Source organism: Zalophus californianus, chromosome 1 (assembly GCF_009762305.2).
Source record: "Zalophus californianus isolate mZalCal1 chromosome 1, mZalCal1.pri.v2, whole genome shotgun sequence".
Classification (NCBI taxonomy): Eukaryota; Metazoa; Chordata; class Mammalia; order Carnivora; family Otariidae; genus Zalophus; species Zalophus californianus.
In genome coordinates this window covers 80,940,854-80,960,191 of record NC_045595.1, presented here as the reverse complement: position 1 = coordinate 80,960,191, position 19,338 = coordinate 80,940,854, and the positions used below count along the sequence as shown (strand labels likewise).

At 41.5% G+C, this 19,338-nt stretch overlaps 1 protein-coding gene across 7 annotated transcripts in view; it reads right to left on the bottom strand.

Annotated features, from left to right (window-relative positions):
• ZNF385D (zinc finger protein 385D) overlaps window positions 1–19,338 on the bottom strand; it is an 863,057-nt gene that overhangs the window by 267,832 nt on the left and 575,887 nt on the right. For 2 of the 7 annotated variants that reach the window (XM_027587445.2, XM_027587444.2), the window contains exon 1: window positions 16,274–16,594. The exons of 3 other annotated variants lie outside the window; for them this stretch is intronic. Coding sequence is in view for 3 of the 4 variants with exons in the window: in XM_027587444.2 (XP_027443245.1) it covers window positions 16,274–16,295 (22 nt within the window). In the remaining variant the exon portion in view is untranslated. Of the gene's footprint in view, window positions 1–15,438; window positions 15,544–16,273; window positions 16,613–19,338 lie in introns of those variants that run through there. 2 more of the 7 variants (XM_027587449.2, XM_027587448.2) reach the window with 2 other exon arrangements.

Below are 19,338 nucleotides of genomic sequence, written 5' to 3'. Positions count from 1 at the left end.
TTTCTAATCTGTTTTTTATTACCTATTATTGAGGACCAAATAATTTAATTATTGTGATTTTATGATATAATTTAGGGTAAGTCTCCTCTGTCAGACCACTCTTTCTTCATAATTTCCTGGAGTGTTGTTTCCTTATGTTTCTTCTTGCAGATAAATTGTGATATAATTTTTTTCTAGTTCACATTTAAATCATGTTAGTATTTTAAGTGCAATTGCATTGCTTTTATAGGTTTATTTCTGGAGAGCTGACAAGCTTGTGATATTAAATTTGGAGGTAGTTTTTGACAATTCTGATTCTTGGGCTCTATCCCTGGAGATTCTGATTCAGTAAATCTCGAGAGGGGAATAGGAAACAGAATTTTCAAGCACTCCAGGCTATTGTTCAGATAGGTTCTGGCAATACCAGACATGGAAATTCAGAGACGGTGTTTACTCCTTTTGTAAAGAATGAGATGGTCTTCCTAAAGGAGGTGCACTTGCATGGAACTTCTTGAAGAATTAATAAGATTATGTTTTTACATCAAATGTTTAAAGAATAGAAAAGGGTAAGAGTGAAAAAGATAATGAATGTATAGAATTTTAGAGATACAGAGGCAAAAACAAACTATGTATCAGGTAGGAAAGACAATGTGAGGCAGAGTCTCAAAAGGGTTAAGAAGCAGGGTTTAGGATGAGATTTTACCTTGAAACTGCAAGGTGAATTGGGACCCAAACCTGGACTGTACTGACCGCCTGGATAAGCAGTTTGGAAGCTCTGTATCAGGGAATAAGAATGACTGGAGGCATTGAGGTGTGTGTGTGTGTGTGTGTGTGTGTGTGTGTGTGTGTGTGTGTGTGTGTGTGTGTGTGTGTGTGTGTGTGTTGGGGGATATCATGTCTGTAGCTATGCCTTGGGATAGCAAAATGTTGGCTGAGTTGGAAGCACAAAAGAATCAAGTCAGGAAAGCCATTAGGGATGATTATGACAGTTCACACAAAAGATAAATGATGTGGTCTGCAGACAGTGAGGGATAGAATGAGGGACACTTGCTCAGGTGTCTGGGACTTGTGTGAGCTACAGTGATTTATTGCTCCAATGAGTACTACCCTCTTATCTCCAAAGCTACTGTAGGATCCAGGAATTTTAGGGCTGGGAGGGATCTCTGAATTGATTTAGACCCTAAGAAGTGCAGGGATCCACACACGCTCGAACTTAATACACACAATGGCAGACTGGAGCCTTGATTCCAGGAGGCAGAGAGAAGGAGTAAAAAGCATGTGAGCCTGGATTCAACTCTGGACTCCCACACCATCTCTGTAACACTGGGGAAGGAACTAAATGTCAGTTTCCTCACCGAGAAGATGAGAATAGTAACATCCATCTCCTAGATTTGTTGTGAAGGAAAAAAAAAAATGTGACAATGAGCATTCCCCTCCCCTCTGTCTTCCAACAGAAGAGAGAAAAGATGATTGGTCCCCCTCCCTCCTCAGGTCCCCTACTGCAGGGTAAAACTCTTAGTATTGTCTATATCTTAGCAGTGATTGCTACTCTTCAATAGCACGGACCAGGAAAATGAGAACCTCCACTTTAGATAAATGTCCCCTTCTAGCATGATTCCACAGAAGTGGCCAAAGAGTAGTGCGTTAAACAGAAAATATCAAAGGGTTGTGTCAACATTTTGACACACCAGATGTCCAGTTAGATTGTTTTGGGTTTGAATCCTGTGCCTGCCATTTTCAATCTATTTTTGGGACAAGAAACTGAACCTTTAAGCACACCTTTCCTCTTTTGTAAACCAGAGAGAATGACATCTAGCTCATTTAAACAATATCAACTAAAACAAACAAACAAAATTATTATTTTAGAGAGTGTGTCGAAGTTTGTAAAGTTTGTAAAGAACTCAAGAACTCAATAAATAAATAAACTCATCGTTGTTTGGAGTCTTTGTGGTTTTTGGTTTTTTGTTTTTGGGAGTTTTTGTGTTTTTTTTAAGATTTTTAAAATTTATTGGGGGGAGGGGCAGAGGGAGAGAGAAAAGCAGACTCCCCTCTGAGCAGGGAGCTTGACTGACACAGGCCTCAGTGCCGTGACCCCGGGATCACGACCTGAGCCGAAGGCAGATGCTTACCACCCAGGTACCCCGTGTTTTTAATAAGTGTGGCATTTTTACCATAGAAACATGTTATAGACATTCCAGCTATTTCTAAGCTTAATATGTTCAAACAGAGATGCTGCAAAAGTCAAAGAAGAACACGGAGTTAGGAATAGAAGAAAAAAAACCTGAAATACAAAATTATGCAAATGTGTCTTTACCTTTTAACGCTCACTGACTCCAAAGAAAACGAAACTTCCAAACATATTTGGCTTAAGATCTAACTGATGCAGAGATCTCTCAAGGACCAACCTTCTAGCTTTCAGGCGGAGGGTACAATTTTCTTTACAGTGTGCAAACCCCCTGTTGTATACATAACCATTCTTAAAGCATAGGGCATCTTTCCTTTTATGGCACCATTCCTTTTTTGGAAATTGAAACTAGTATCCATATGGAATTAGCATAATGGAAGTGAAATGGAGAAATAGATTGGGGAGGGAGGAGCACAGACAAAAAAATGCAGAAAGCCATGTCATTTTGTTTCAGTCTGAGAACTCACATTTGAGAAGTCTGCAAGGCAATGTTCACATAAACAGTTTACCGCTTTGAAAGTTTTTCTACTCTTTAATGATAGGAATATGTGTAGAAATCAATCAGGAAAAAATTTCCATGGGGCACTTTGGCAATACCCATGAGAATTTAATAAGCCTTGCCCCATAAATTCCACTTTTAAGAATTTACCCTATAGATCCGTGTTCTTGCACACAAAGAATTATGTATGCACAATAATATTCATTGCTTTTGTCAGTAAAAGAATGGAAAGAAGTTATTTCTCTTATAAAAGGGCCAGTAAAATTAAAAAAAAGGGCCAGTAAAATAAATCACAGTATGTTCCCGCATTAGAATACTATGTAGCTATAAAATAAAGAGAACGAGAAACATCAACTGTGCTAAATAAAGCAATATGCAAAACAGGGTTCACGGTATGTTTCCATTCCATGTAAAAACAAGAGGGTGGGTATATACATATACCCTTCCATTGAATTTATTTTTTTCCAGCTTTATTGAGATGTAATTGACATATGACATTATATAAGTTTAAGGTATGCAACATAATAATCTAATATATGTATGTATTGAGAAATGGACAAAATAAGTTTAGTTAACATCACCTCACAGGGTTTCAATATTCTTTTCTTTTGATGAGAACTTCCAAGATCTACACTCTTAGCAACTTTCAAATATACAATACAGTATTAACTGTGGTCACCATGCTGCACCTTACGTCACCAGGACTTACTTATCTTGTAGCTAGAAGTTTGCATCTCTTGACCACCTTCAACTATTCCACCTACCCTCCTTTTCCTGACTTCCATACAATGTAGTCTCTCAAAAACAAGAAAGTGCACAAGAGTGAAAGAAGATTTCATTTTCACTATTTACCCTTTTATAATATTTGATTTTAAAAATTGTACGTGTATTACTTTTTCCAAAAAAAAAAAAAATAGCAAATCTTCTCTTAAGGGTATAGAGAGAGTTCATTGTCCCTTTCACTTCCCTGGTGCTCCATGGACCTAAAACAAGTTCAGATGATTATCTGATAAGAAAAGATCACCTCATGTATGGCACATTGCATGATGTGCCCAGGAAGAAGTCAGTGCGAAAGGAAAGCGAGGTCCCTGTAAGGGGTACACACACACACAGGGAAGGCCATAAGCACAGCTCCTGGCACACAGAAGCCAGTCAGTCCCTGTGATGACATGATTTGGAAGCATTACTGGGATTGGTGCAATGTGTTCTATGAACAAGATTTCTTGTCTCCTGCCCTCGGACAGTCTTTCTGGAAGGGAACTGGAACCTTCCCTTGATCTGGGCCTCAGCCCCACCACCAGGTGGCTGTTGGCAGTCAAACTAAGAGGAGTTTTGCTTTTATGTTGGCTTGCTTGTTAGTTTGTTTCCCTGCTTCAAAAACCTGCTGCTCGATCTGAGTACTGATAATATGCTCCTGGGCTCTGGTTTTCAGAGGCTGAGATTTACTCAAGGTCACACGGAACAGGATGGTGGAGGAGAAGCCTGTGTTGGGGAGCCAGGCATCTTAGGTATGCCTCCGCTCAGCCACTTACTGTACTCTCATTACTAAACCTCTCCGTAACTCCAATTCCTCATCTGTAAAATAGGCATACTGATCATTCCTCCATCACAGGGATGTTATGAGGAAGAGTTGAGGGGATATACTTAGAACAGTGATGGCAGGGACTAAGCATTTAAAAAACCTGAACTATTTTTAGTAGGTACAGTGCTGCCTGGTGAGGTAGGGTGACTTGTCATTATTCAGTTTGCTGGTTTGGAAGCTGAGGCCCAGGACAATTCACCCAAATTCACACCGCTAGATAAAGATATGGGGCTTAATTTTTAGTTTGAGTATTGGTCCTAGCCAGATACATGCATTTACTAACCACTTGGCCTCTGTTTTCTTGTCTATGAAATACAGACTTTGATTCTGTATGTTTAACGCCCTTTTAGAATGGCATTAGGCTCTGGCTACAGTAAGCAGGGATGGGACCAGAGACAAATCTCCCAATTTTGCCTTTAAAATGGATATAAGGGAAAGTAAGATTGTGCTGGGCCCTTCCTGCAATTGCACGTCATGCTGGAGGAAAGCAAGAATAGCTTCTGCTTTGTTGTTCATTTGTTTTCTTGTCTAAAATGCTAGCTGGCAGCAGTTCGGGCCCAGTAACCCCTACTGTGGAATAATTTGCTGCTTGTAGCAGTCCTACTTACTAGTCATAATAGAAAACCCCAAGTGCACCTTGCTTCACCCGTAATAGTCACATATTTGGCAGACTAAGTGCTCTGATAAGCTGATAGCATTTGACAGGAGGTGAGTGAATTGGCCTTCCTAGGTAAGGACTGGCAAAGCGAGCCTCAGTCACTCAACACCAGCCAACGGAACACGAGGAAGTGGAACCTCAGGTCTCTATTAGAAATTCACTTTCATGACAGAGTGATGCCCACAGTTTGGCATTGCACTCAACTCTTACGAATCTAGTGTCTCTGTGCCAGGCTCTGTGCTAAGAAGTGTATGAGTTAATAGTGTTTTTATTTTTTCCTCTCCGTGGGCATTTTTAGTAGAAGCTGCAGTGTAGGTGCTGCCTTATCTGTGTGTGTGTGTGTGTGTGTGTGTGTGTGTGTGTGTGTGTGTGTTGTTTTAAGGATATTGATTGTCAACACAATGACAGGTCAGGAGATGGAAGGCGCAGTCATTAGCTGCAACTGCCCTCATAAGTTGTTATAGAGCTCAGAGAAACACTAATGGATAAACAAGGTTGACAGGAACACCAGGGGCCAGTTCAGAATGTCCCAATGTGGCCAAGACTTAGCCAGGCCTTTCTTTCCCTAAACAGCAAACAGAAAGCATTCCTATTGCTATTCAGGGTAGGCAAACGAGACACTGAACCACAAATGCCTTGCCCATCATATCTCAGGGCAGGAGAGGATTTACAAGTTGCCCTCTCTGCACAGAGATGGTGTAATCCAGACGAACCATGAGTACTGACACTTGACCTTTGGGGTATTTCTTTTCAGTAATGAAGGGGAGTGCTGGCTCACATCCATGAATTTGGAGCAAGAGGCACAGCCAGCATGTAGTGAGCATGAACAAGTGCTTTATATGCACCACCCAATTTAATACCTACAATTATTCTAGGCAGTATCATTTATCATTCCTGCTTCCCAGACAGGGAAACTGAGGCTCAAAGGGATCAAGTTACTTGCCCAAGTTCTCCATGGAGAACTCAGTCTTGAATATTGAACCTAGAATTCACGCTTGATCTATTGTAACCAGGGTGACTGATTCACCACCGTTGGCTTGGGACTTTCTCAGTGTTAGCACTGAAAGCCCACATCCTGGGACCCAGGCAAAGTAGGATGCTTGGTCACCTGATGGAAATAGGGAGGTTTAGGTTAGAGTCTGAGACCTCAATCCCCATAACTGCAGAAAGCTGTAGTTTAGATCATTGGTCTCTAACGCCTTACTTTAGAGTGTGGTCCACGGGACCAGCAGCACCGAGAGCACCTGGGGACTTATTAGGTAGGAAGACTCCCAGGTTGCACCCACACCTACTAAATCAAGAGCTGCAGTTTACTCTGATCCTCAGGTGATATGTATGAACATTAAATTTTGAGAAGTATGGTTCCAAAATCCTTTCTAGAACCATACCACTGTGATTCTGAATCAACTGGCATAGCATGAACCTCGTTTGGGTGCCAGCTCTATAAAGAATCCCAAATAGAAAGGAGAGGGCTCATCTCTTAGGGACTTCTGCTCTAGAAGCAAGGGGGCAGCACAAGAAGGTTGTCATCAGGCCCGGACTTTATGCTTTATGCCACGGGCTGATTTCCCTAAGGGGAGTCAGTGTATTGAGGGAGAAAGAACACAGACTTTGGGTTCAGGAGGACTTCTTCTGCTGGATTCCTGACTGGGCTGCCTAGGTGACCTGGGCCAAGTTGGGAACTCCTAGGGTGCAGGATGAGCTCTGTAAAGTGCTTAAAATTACCTATCTCCGTGGTTTTCAATTCTGGCTGTCCTTCAGAATCAAGGGAGGCATTTTAAAAGAAAATGCAGATGCCTGGGCTCCACACCCAGAGAAGTAGTTTTCACTGGACTGCAGTGGGGCCTTGACCATGGCATCTATTCAGAGTTCCCCTGGGGGTTTCCTTTGTGCAGCCAGGATTTAGATCCACTGACCTTCTTTTAAGGATGGTGGTGAGGCGCAATGAGTTAACTCACGCCAGCACCTGGCACAAAGTGGGCACTCAGGCTGTTAAACCCCCTTCTCTGTCAGTGGTGCCACCTCATCTGTCAGCACCAGGCCTGCTCTCCACAAACAGGAGCTGGGAAATATTCTCAGGGAACCAAGAGGTCCATAAAGTCCACGCCTTGGGCTTTTCACTATAACTTTCTTATTAACTTACTAAGCATTTTAAAGTTAGGGAAAACCAAGCCGCCATGCTAAAAAAGAAGTAAACCAGAAGGTTAGTGTTTAAGATCTTAAACTATTTTTAAAGGAAAAAAAAAACATTTTTTTAATAAGCTGCTCTCTAAAGCACCTTTTAGCTGATAACCTTAGGATGTCCCCTAAGGATCCCCATAGCCCTCTAAGGTATATCCCACCATCCCTCGGGGCAGCTCATTGAAACACCTGGTGGTAATCATGTGCCTTCCACATTGTGCCCTGCAAGGGCAATTCTCCCGAGCAGTTACTGTGGCATTGCTTCTAAACAACGGCACCATAAGTTATGAACCGTCACAGGGCTTTACGAGAAGACTTTGAGAGAGATGCTAATAACTCCATACAGGAAGGGCAGAATGTTTTGCCTTAATTTTTTTTTTTTTTTTAAACAGCAGGGCCAGTCAGCCAAAGAAATCAGTCTTTAAAAGTCCAGCAACACATGGAAGGATAGGTAAAATCGATATCAAATCCCCCTTCCATTCCCAAGCAACTATTAATTAACTCCCTCAGCTTTCAACGTGTCTATTCCCGTCTGAGTCTTGGACAGGAAGGAATATGGGGCACAGAATCTTTACAGAGGGTTTCCCGCCCAGCTCACTTTCTCTACCCTGCCTTTGCTCTTGCAATTTCCCTTTGTTAAAATTACAAGGAAGAGATTAGATATGACCTTACAGGTACATCTGATCCCATCATGCAAGGGGCTATGTGAGGATGTACCCAAGTGTTTCCTTTCTCAGTACACTCAGAAATCCCTGCTGGAATGCTAAATTGCATAACTGAACATATATTTCCAAGTTGTTATTTTTTTCAAGCTCACTCTTCTCTTTCTAATTCACTGGGTTTTTTACATCCTCATAAGGCCCATTCACATAGTGCTTTGCATATTGTGAAGCTTGCATTCAGCAGCTCATTGAATCTCGCTGTCAAACAGACTCTTTAACCCACTGTACAAATGAAAAAGTTCACACAGAGATGGATTCACCAATTTATCCAACGTCATGGTACCAGAAAGTGACAAAGCAGGTACGTGAACCCGGAAGATTGGCGAGGGGCTGCTGAAAGCTCTTCAATGATGGTCCTTTCCCTCTAACTTGCATCTCCCCCAAGCAAACCTCTTGCTGATAATTGAGATGTTTTTGCAGAGACACTGTCCCATTTAATGCGCTCCTCATATCAGGTGGAAGATCTCCCTCCAGGTCCTCAGCCAGTTTGCCCTGAGGTCTATTTCCTGAGGGTCCCCTGGACCACCCAGGTGCTGACCCCTGCAGGATGCCCTGCCCAGGCTACCTTGTCAGTTGGCCTCTGGCTCCATTCTACCAATGAGAGGCAAAGGCAGTGCATTGGAGCGTGGGCAAAAGGGAGAAGCCAGGGTGGGGATTTCTCTGTCTCTCTCCATGCCGAAGGCTTCCATCCTTTAACGTCTTAGGTCTGCCATGATTTCTTGGGCCCTGGCCTTCAGGCCCACGTCTCTTGTCTTTCCATTTACAACTACCAGTTTCTTGCTATTGCTAATCTCTGGGTTGCCTCTCCCAGCCCCCATGTGGCTTCTCAGCAATTCTATCACCCATCTAACAAATTATCTGCATTAAGTCCTTTGTGAATTCATTAGCATGGTTCCTGTTTTCTGATTTTTTTTTTAATTTTTATACATTTGTATATTAGGCTGTATATAGAGGGAAAAAGTAAGGAAGAATCAAATTTTACTGGCGGCTTACCATGTACTTCCTGGGGCTTGGCACTTTCATATGCCTTGTATATTTTAGTCCTCGAAATAGAACCATGGGAAACATATCATTATTCTCCTTTTACACAAATCTGGATATCAAAAATGTGAGGTGACTTGCCCAACGATATATAGCCAGTAAGTAGAACAGATAAATTCTAACGTAGGCCATTTTTCCGTCTTTTATCAGTCACGGAATAAAGACCAGGCTGACTCCATCTTGAAAAAATACTGGAGATGGGTGTCATTGCAAATATCGAAGAGTTTGTAGCACAAATGACCTGGATTTTTTCTTTTTACAAGCTTTGAGTTAAATAGTGACACAGCAGGAACAGATAGCCTATAATTACTACAAGCCTTAATATCTAACACTGCCTTGGAAAACCAGAGGCAGTGGAGAAAGCTGGGTCCTGCCTGAGGCCAATTAGTATTCTAATCTAATATTCTACTTAGGGTTTTTTATTATTAATTATTTGACATAAAAAACAAAAGCGAATAAATAAAAGTAAGAATTATGTTCAGACCTCTGTTATTGTGATTCCACCCAGTCAAACACAAACATATCTTATTTCCCAGTCATCTGTATTCATTTCTTTAGCTATCAGCTGGAATATTTTTTCTAGCATTATTGTTACAAATAATCTTCCATTCAAAAAATATATATATACACATATATATATCCCCCTGTACTTTTCTTTCAAGTGTAAAGAGCACTGAAGTAAGCCTCAGAAGGACCAAACTGGAGTCTTGGCCTTAAGGTTTACTAGCTGTGTGACCTTGAGAATGTTGTTTCAGTCATCGGACGCTCAAATTCCTCATCTCAAAATAGAAATAATTGTATTTTATCTACCTCCTGCAATGGGTCATTTGAAGGATTAAAAAAAGCATAATGTTGACGCATTTCGAAAAATACCAATTGCCATACAAGTATAAGGGACCGTGTTTATCAAAGTGCATTTACATTCATTATGGTGTTTTTATCCTCAGAGCAATTTGCCACAAGCACTTTCCTTCATCAACAAAATGTATGAATATGAAAAAGGTAAGTGTGAAGAGCAACTTTACAAAAGCCTTGCAAATAGTAGTCAAAATTATCTCCATTTTCTTCAGCTTTCAGGAACGACGGTGTTCAAAACTGGTGGCCTTCCTGGGCATTTGTGGCTACTCGCACAGAGCGGGCTTTCGTACCTACCCCAGCCTCGTGGCAAGAGCATGTCAACATCTGGGGCAAACTCACTGAAGCCAAGTAAGGCGGAGAGCTGAAGCTGTGATCAAGTGAATGGATAAAAAGTGCAATTCTACTGCCTTATATGCTGATTTTAGGTATCTTTCAGACATTTTTGTACATTGGTCTTAATATTCTATAGATCTGTTCCTCTTTACACTGCAGAGTCCTATGAAGAAAGACATAAATGGAAACAGAAAAAAGACTGTAGAATTCCTCACATGTATTTTAAGATCTAATTTCTAAGGACTAGTCCTTACCTTTAAAGATTAAAAAAAGGGCAGCTAAAATGTTTTCACAGGAACAAAGAGGAGCGTTTCTCTTGTCAACACACATATACCAGTCTTCACTGGGGACATCAGCCTTAAAGGATCTGCTGAGGAAGTGGACAGCCGTCCTCCCTAATTCTCCAACCCATTCGGTGGTGCACCATCAACACCATTTGGAAGTGCCTATGCACCTGGCACTGAGCTAACCAGGGTGCTGAGGATACAGGTTCAACAGCATCCATCCTGTAAAAGAACTCTCAGCCCACATACCGCATCCCCACCCCACAGCTCTCATCTCCCACCAGGTACAATAATGCTTTGGGGTGGGCAGCATTTGTTCAGAGCACCAATCCTGCCACTGCGGTCTCCCTCCTGACCTTGGCCAGGTGACTTCTCTCTTTCCTCCTTACTTACGGAAATGTGGTAATGCAAGGGTAGGAAAAAAGAGAAGACGGAAAAGGTTGATAAGGAGAAGGGGTTCAGTGCATTGCATCCAGTGTTCCAGTGGAGGTTCACGTGTATTTCAGGTTTTGGAGTCAAGAGTGTTTCCTGGGAATACCCTACATTTTAAAAGCTGTGTAAACCTGAAGCTCACATGCAATGAAGCCCGACTTCCAGGGGCTTCATAATGATTTTAACGCTGCGACAGAGCAAAGCGTCTTCCTATTTTCAACCCTAGCAATTTGGTCCAAGCATGATCTCAACCACTTTAAGCTTTGGTATTTCTATCCACCTCTTAAGCTGTATTTTCTCTTAATGCCACCAATCATGTGTGAAATTCTGTTGCAAAACTAATCTTTGTGGGAAATGATATGTAATGGCTTCTTTAAAGAGAGTCGGGGGGGCAGCAGCTATGACCTTTGTTGTTTTTTGACATGTTTTTCAGAGTGTAACACAAATGGAAACATCTCTTTCTCAAGGTCAAAGTAGAGATAGGTTTCCGCTTGTATAAGCACCACTCTTAAGCAGAAAGAGGCTTGAAAATTATCCTTAGGACTTGATCTTTAAAACCTCTAATGTAAATAATGGTTGTTAAACTTGAAGCCAGCAGTGCTAAAAAAAAATAGTTTAATATCCATCTTGTTAAACCAATACTTAATGATTTACCTTTTAAATGATGTGAAAAGACTTATGAATACATAAAAGATGTGAATGAGGAATGAAATTCAGATAGTTACATAAAAAGGCACTATTTGATGATCCAGTATGAAGCGCACACGCACACACACGCCAACACATCTTGCCTTATCAGGGGAGGTTTCAGCCAAAAGCAGCTGTGACCAAGTCTTCGGGAATGGAAGTCAGAAACCACTAATTTAAATTTTTCATTTGTTTTTTGGAACAATTATGCCACCCACAAAATGGTAACTTTGCAAATCGTCATTATCTCATGAATTTTGGAACGTATCCCTTAAATAAAACCATCTCATTTCCATATAATTACAGCAACTAATAAGGTCCTTAAAAATATTTTTTTTTGCTCAAAATTTAAGAGTGTAATAAGGATTCCACGCTACTGGCATACTGATCAAATCTGGAATTCGTTTCCTTAAAATAAGAGCTTCACATGAATTTAAGAGAGCTTGCCTTGAGAAAGAAATCTCCATGGTTTTCCAAGTTCTCTTCGATTGCTGTTCCTGCATGTGATCCCTTCTGACAGGATTCACCTGTCATATTCTCCATCCCTGTTATGTAGTAATTTACTGCATGTCATTTAGATTCATTTGTAACAAAACATAATGGTAATGACTTCAAGCTTTAAAAAGGAGAATCTGCACTAACAAGTGCCTTCCCGAGTTATTCTCTCCTCCTGTCAGCCTCAGGAAGATAGAAACAACTCCAGAGCATTTAGAGAGACTCTAGTGGACCTAATTCCCCATAACAGATCACTCAGTACAAACTAATTAGGACGAGTTAAATGTTTCCACTGAAAACACAAAAAAAGAGGAAGGTTTTTCTCTGCCGCCCGCTGTTTTCCACTCATTTCCTTCCCCAGAACCTTGTCGCTTACCTGTTTTCCTAACAGACTGCTTTAGAGGTGAAACTTGATGGTCCAGCCACAAGCAAAAGGGTAAATGCTGACGTGAGAATGTTCTCAACATCCCAGGGGAAAAACAAAAGTCCTTTTTATGACAATGTACAAACGTATCTATTACAGGCTGGGGAATAGGTTTCTGGGCTAGAATTTTCCTACCAGATTTTTCCTAGCTGTTGTATCACAAGTTTCCTCAATTAAGTATTTCTCGTTGGGACTGGCATCCTGCTAAGTATTTTTTCTATTTTTCTCAGGCATTTTAAGGAAGACAGCTGATCCATAAGGAACACTAAGCTGAACTTGAATGACCCTTTCACACTTTCTAAATTGTATTTGCCCCTTTCTCGGGGTTTATTTAATACACTGTTAATAGTAGCATTTAGAGTGGGCTCTAATATTTGCCTCTCAGTTCTGCTCATTTGTTTAAGGTGTATCATTCCCTTTTTCCAGGTTATGCTCATGGAGCAAGCCCCAGCCTCTGATTGGCTGTAAGCTCCCCAGAGTCTCCAGCTGGTGGACTCAGGCCTGAAAACATCTTTAATTTCAGCCACACAGAATTTCGTCAGTGCAATTGGCCTCCCGTTTTCTCTCCGGATGGCAAAGGATTGAGACATGGCACCTCCCTGGCCAACCATGGACAATTTGTGAGGTTGACATGACCACTGGCAACAACTCACCACTCCAACAGTGGAGAAATGTGGTGGGCCAGATGGAAAGCGGGAGATGATTCAGGCATACGGCACATAGAGCTGGAGACAGTACATGGTTACAACCTTCTGCCAGGCTCTGACAAATAGCCGGGATGCACTCAAGCAAAGAACATGCCCTTCATACCAGCACACTCCTCTTAACCAAACTGTAACCCAGCAGCTCAGGTCTGTTGTACTGACAACCACCCACAGCCTCTCTTCCTTAATCTGAGGAAAAGCCTCCCAGCTGCCTTGCTTTTATTTCTGGATAAATTATTAATGGCTATTCATCCTTGGCACATGTAATTTTTAACTATGTAAAATATTTATGGGGGTGGGGAGGGAATTTCATACGTATTTATTCTTTTTCCTTGCTTTTACTGTAAATCCCAATCAGGCTGCTGACGGGGATTTTCCTTGCTTCTTTCTCCTCTGTGAACCTTATTTTTAACTCCAAGTAATGAATGCAAGATCGATAGCATAAGTAACAAAAGTATCCACGGTGACTGAACAGCAAACTCTTAAATCACTGCACAGTAAGTGCAAATGAACAATTATTGAAAACACTGCACTAAAATTTCAATAGGAGATAAGAGTGAGGCTTAAGTCATTAAAAGGGTCCATTAGTCTTGTAAGTCTGAGGCATCACACTCAAAACATGAGCTATTCTTGAGAACTGGAAATATTACATATTCCACCCACTTGCACACACACGGAACTGACTCCAACTGAGCAAGGATGGGGTCCAGTTGTCCAGTCCCTAAGGCAAAAGAGACACACAGAAAAGCAGGTAGGCTGAACCAGCCTGTCCAGGCAATGATTCTTCAGTTATATTTGAAGGGGGGTATTGAGCAACACTGACAAATTAGATTATTTACAAGGGAAATAAATATCCTGCTTACATATCAGTTTACCTGGCGCTACAGCATCACCATGCTCCTCATCACTCCCTGCTGGAGATGCAAATAAAAGTCTGCTGCCACCTCAACTCCATGCCCACGAATCACCAGAAAAGCCCCACTTTCTCTTTGTCCATGTTCTCCCTGACTCAGTTCAAAAATGAAGAAGTAATAGGCAACTAAACTTCAAAGTGGAAGTGTTGTTTTCAAAAATTACCTGAAATAGCTAAAATTTTGGAAATACCAGCAAACACACAAAGACACACACGCGCGCGCGCACACGCATAGTCTTAGAGATTTGCAAACATTAGGATGCTAATGAATCTTGAAAATGCCTGGGTTGTTTTGCTCCATTCTTCTTGCCCTACCTCTTATACCATGCATTTTATTAGAGACAGGTGGGCTCTCAGAGTTCTGAATGTCTAACAGCTTGAGCCAGGGGTTGCATAGCATAACCTGAAATAAACGGCATTCCTGAATACCCACGATTTCCTCCAGGAATAGAAAAACGTTTCTCATGCCGGAATTATGGTAAGACTGAACCCTGTTCATGACACAGAGGGCAACTTTAGCTTTGCCTTTAAAGAGTATAGTTTCCTCTGAAGTAGGACATCACATTTCAATTCGTACTATTAAAAACTTGCATTACACAGTGAAACTAATTGTCCTGTGAATCACCCTGCTTTACAAGACAGCTGGACTAGCCTACAGTTAACATGAGCTAGCCCAGTGAACATTTCTCCAACAGCCACATGATAATCCAGGACAGCACGGATGGCCACTGACCAGTACTTTTAGACTATGCCACTACTCTGGCCAACCCTCCTTCCTCACCACAACCACATAAGGAATTGTTGCAAGAGGCTAAAAACTTAAGCTAAAATTATACTTCCTACTTCTTACCCCTCAATATCATTACAGATGCCGAAATTTTATTTTGTCCAAAAGATATATTCCTTTACAAGATTTCCCATTTATCAAAAATATATTCACAAGAAACACTTGGTGTTTTATCACCTGCCAATAAACAAGCTTACCACCTCCATCACTACCCCTGGAAAGAGGTGTTGTTTAACTCTGGATTCAGCTTAAATTTGGCTATGAAATGATGATTGTTTCTTCTAAATCAATTTTAATTATTTTTAAGACTTCTTTTCTAAGATGACACACATTATAGGGAAATCAAAACTGCTGTCAAGACAACTAAAGGCATTCAGCTTTCCCAACTTGTGTTCCTTCCATACTTTCACAAATGTTTCAAAGTCTCAAGAAAACAAACAAAGCAAACAGTATACACAGATAAATGCCCAAGAAACTAATACTCCCCCAGCACAAGTTTACCTAAGCCCCTCTTTAATTTGAAAAATCACTCTCGATCTCAGATTTAAAGCAAACCAAGAAATCACCCAGAGCATTTGCATCTTGGAATCTTCCCTGGCCCCTCTCCAGCTGTTCTCACAAACCTTTTAATATCATATAGATGCCCTCGGATGATGACGCGGGATGGAACTTACAGAAGGAAAGCATAACTTCAGGGAGGAGGGAAGGTTATTCAGTCCCAATCCTTGGCTTCTTCTCATTTAGTGAAGGGGTTGTGCCTTCTCTCCCAGCAGTAAGTTGCAGCGTTACAGTGAGAACATACAGCTCCCAGCCCTCTTAGAGTGCTCCAGGGATAGCCCACATCTAAGCCTCAGCATGTTTTCTGGAAATGCAGGGAGCTCAGCTGAAAATCTTTAGGGAGCTTTCCACCGTGGCACACAACTAAACTGCACAAGTATTTAACACCTTCGAGATCTCTAAAGGTTTAAAATAATATGCATTTTGTGCTAGGCTGTTGTAGCTAGAAGGAAAATGGGATGGTATGGAGGAGCGTCCTCAGCTGCTCAACCACGGCACACCAAAGAATGTTTTCCCTTTTTGTCTCAGAATTAGGGAAAAACCAAAATGCCTACTGAAACATTGATACCAACTAAGCTTTCACAGCATCAGTAGTATAGGAACTTAGTTTTACATTCCATTGAGTTAGCCCATGACTTCCCACGCCGCACCATTTCTCCTTCTTCACCTAGCTAAAAAAGCCAACTTCACGCAGACAAATCATGGCAAAGTTTATCCACCCCCACCAGTTTCCTTTCTTTTCCAACTTAAACTCATCCACGACTAATAAACAGCCCCAATTGTAGCACAAAGGAAGCTCTGACGGCTGCACCAGCTTGGTCCTCCACTTGCCAACTGGAGGTAGGGTTAATGTAATATATTCTCGCGGCTTAAAGATGTTTTTAAAGGGCTGCTCTGCCCTGGTGAAGAGCTGGACACCCCCAGAATTACATCATCAGAGCTAACACTCACCAAAATACATTATGTTTCTCATTAATCAGACAGCTGGAACCCCACCGCGGCGTCTTCAGCATCAGCTCGCACCCAAGGCTGACACGCAGAGCAGAGCCGTTTCATGCTACACTCGGTGGAAATGTCCCCGGCGTGGAGAGCAGCGAGCGCCGAGCCGGCGTCCTCCGCGGGATGAGCGCCTTGCAGGCTGCCTTTCCCGGGCTACGATCCCCGGCGGCTGGAGCGCGCGCTCCGGCTGCCTGCTGCACTGCCCATCCTTACTGTAATCCGACTCCTCCTTGCGATGTCCTTGCCGCGCCTGTGACATCAGGACTGAGAGTACTACAAACAGACCCCCCCACCCCACCCCACCCCACCCCCGGTTAGCAGCGGCTCCAGGAGGTGCTCCGATTGCCTGCCTGGACCAACCATGGCTCTCGGAAAGCTTTGACGAGCCCAGAGACCTGGGAGGGGGCGGAGTGAGGGGCGCGGGAGGTTCTTAAAGAGAGAAGGGTCTCTGGATCCACATGGGAGCACACAGGGGAAATTCACCACGGTGCGGGAGGGGAAGTGGTTAAGGCGAGTTCTGCCATTAACGTGTAATTATAGACACACTTTTATCCCGCCCCTCCCGTGAATGTCATCATCTTCGCCAAAATTTAGCCTACCACCTCAAGTTAAAAAAGCAGTGGGAAAAGGAATGGTGCCGTGTCTGCATTCTCTTTGCTGTGGGCTTGAGGGTTTGTTGTTTGTGATGTTTATGCCTAAGAGAAATAAAACATTCAAGGGACCATTGCTAGGGCAATAGAGGTTTTCACTTTAGAAATGATCAGATCACAGAAACCTAGTAGTTGGTAAAGAGTTCTTTTTATTTCTCGAGTATTTTCTGAGCTAGGTTGATAGAGAAATCTGAAGAAAAATAACGTGATAAAAGTCACCCCTCAGTTTCACAAGATCACATTTGCTGCTTCCCATAGTAGGTAGTAGAAAGGACTCTGAGCCTGAAATGATCTTTGACCCCTAAAGAGGAGAGACAATTTAGCCTGAAAGACAACCAAGATTGTGTCATAATTCAAGTCTGGTCACTAGTATAATATAGATACACCCACGCACAAGCGCACACAAACTCGCATTAAATTCGAGATGAACTATCAAGAAAAGCAAAGCTTAGCAAAGCCTCTGGCTCCTCCAATAGTCTAATGAACTGCAGTCCTTATCTTACATAGAAAAGGATGTTAGAAAGAAATCCCTGGAAGCAGTGCTGATTAATACTTAAATGCTCAGCATGGAAAATAACCCATAAAATAAGTTCAGTTTCCTAGGGACTCATCACTTTGGGATCCAACTTAACCACTGGACTATTGAAACTTAAAAATTTCCACAAAAATCTAGAAAATTAAGAACTGAAGATAACAAAAGAACTATAGCCTATGGAAGGAAGCAGTTGATATATTTTCACTACAGGTTTTTATAAGCCATGGTAACAAATATTTCTACATTGTGATATTAAAATAATCAGTGGTTTTTCCTTGCACAATCCTGTCTCTATTGGTAGATTTAATACATATTGGAACTAGTGGGCTGAATAGCTGCGTGCTGTGCAATCTTGAAAAAAAGCTAAACCCCCTATTTCCTCTCTGTGAAAAAAAAAAACACTATGACCAATATCCTCTCTTACAATGGATTATAAAGAATTTGGTGAATGTGAATGGGTAATCATATATAAATCAGGAACATTACAATGAGTCTTCGGATAAATCTAGTGGTTTTTTTTTTTTTTTTTTTTTAGAAATACTCTTCATTTTGAAAGCAATTTGGAGAACGAAAATTTAAATAGTAAAGAATACTTTTTTTACTCCTTTTTAAAAATTAGAAATAAAAAGAACGTTACAGGAAAATACTGAAGAAAACACATAAGTGTTTTTCCTTTTGGACAGATGGAAATCATCCAAAAGTACAATTAATGGCCCTTCCCTCAGGCAAAAGAACCATCTGTGGTAGAGCTTATTCATGAAGCTCATCAGCTGTCCTGACCTCCTACATGGGCTAGGGGGCACTGTAGTTTAATACTACAGTTTTTGGTCCCTTTGTGTTCCTGTAGTTTGAAGATGCAAGCTTTGAGAGTTGAGTTTAAGACTGGAGGTTTGAGACACTAAAGGACTGTCTTAATAATTAATAACACCTTGCATTTGCATGGCATTTTGCAGTCACAAGGTACTTTCACTTATGCCATCTTCCTTACTAACAAACTGACATATAAAAAGGTGGATATTTTCAATGTCTTGATGAACAGGACCTTGAACCCGAGGACAAATGAATCTGAGGCTCAGAGACATTAAGCAGTTTTCTCACTGGTGCAGTTAGCATAGTTGCCTTATTTTGAATTTATGTTAGTGTCCCCAGAAGATTCCTTTATTCAAAGAAATAAATTATAGGGGCGCCTGAGTGGCTCTGTCAGTTAAGTGTCTGACTCTTGATTTCAGCTCAGGTCATGATCTCAGGGTCCTAAGACCAAACCCCCGCTCCCTGGGCTCCTCACTGCATGAGGAGCCTGCTTAAGATTCTCTTCTTCCTTCTCCCTCTGCCCCTCCCCATCCTGAAAAGAAAGAAAGAAGAAGAAAGAAAGAAAGAAAGAAGAAAGAAAGAAAGAAAGAAAGAAAGAAAGAAAGAAAGAAAGAAAGAAAGAAAGAAAGAAAGAAAGAAAGAAGAAAGAAAGAAAGAAAGAAAGAAAGAAAGAAAGAAAGAAAGAAAGAAAGAAAGAAAGAAAGAAAGAAAGAAAGAAAGAAAGTTATAAATTTCCCATTTATACCCCATCAGGTAAAGGTCTTCCCCAATCAAATTATGTCACTGTATGTTCCAGAAAAAAATGTATCTACATGAGCATGAATGTACAGGCAGAGAATATTCAGTAATAGAATATTCCAACCTCTGCCTGGTCTATAGAGGGTCATTCCTGAAAAAGCAGCATGTAGCCTCTGGAAGAGAATGGCATCCAAGAGGCAACTGAGTGTTACATGCATGCATTGGAATTCTGTTCAACCCCAAAAAAGGAAGGCATCCGCTTTATTTAAAGGGGTATGCCCCAC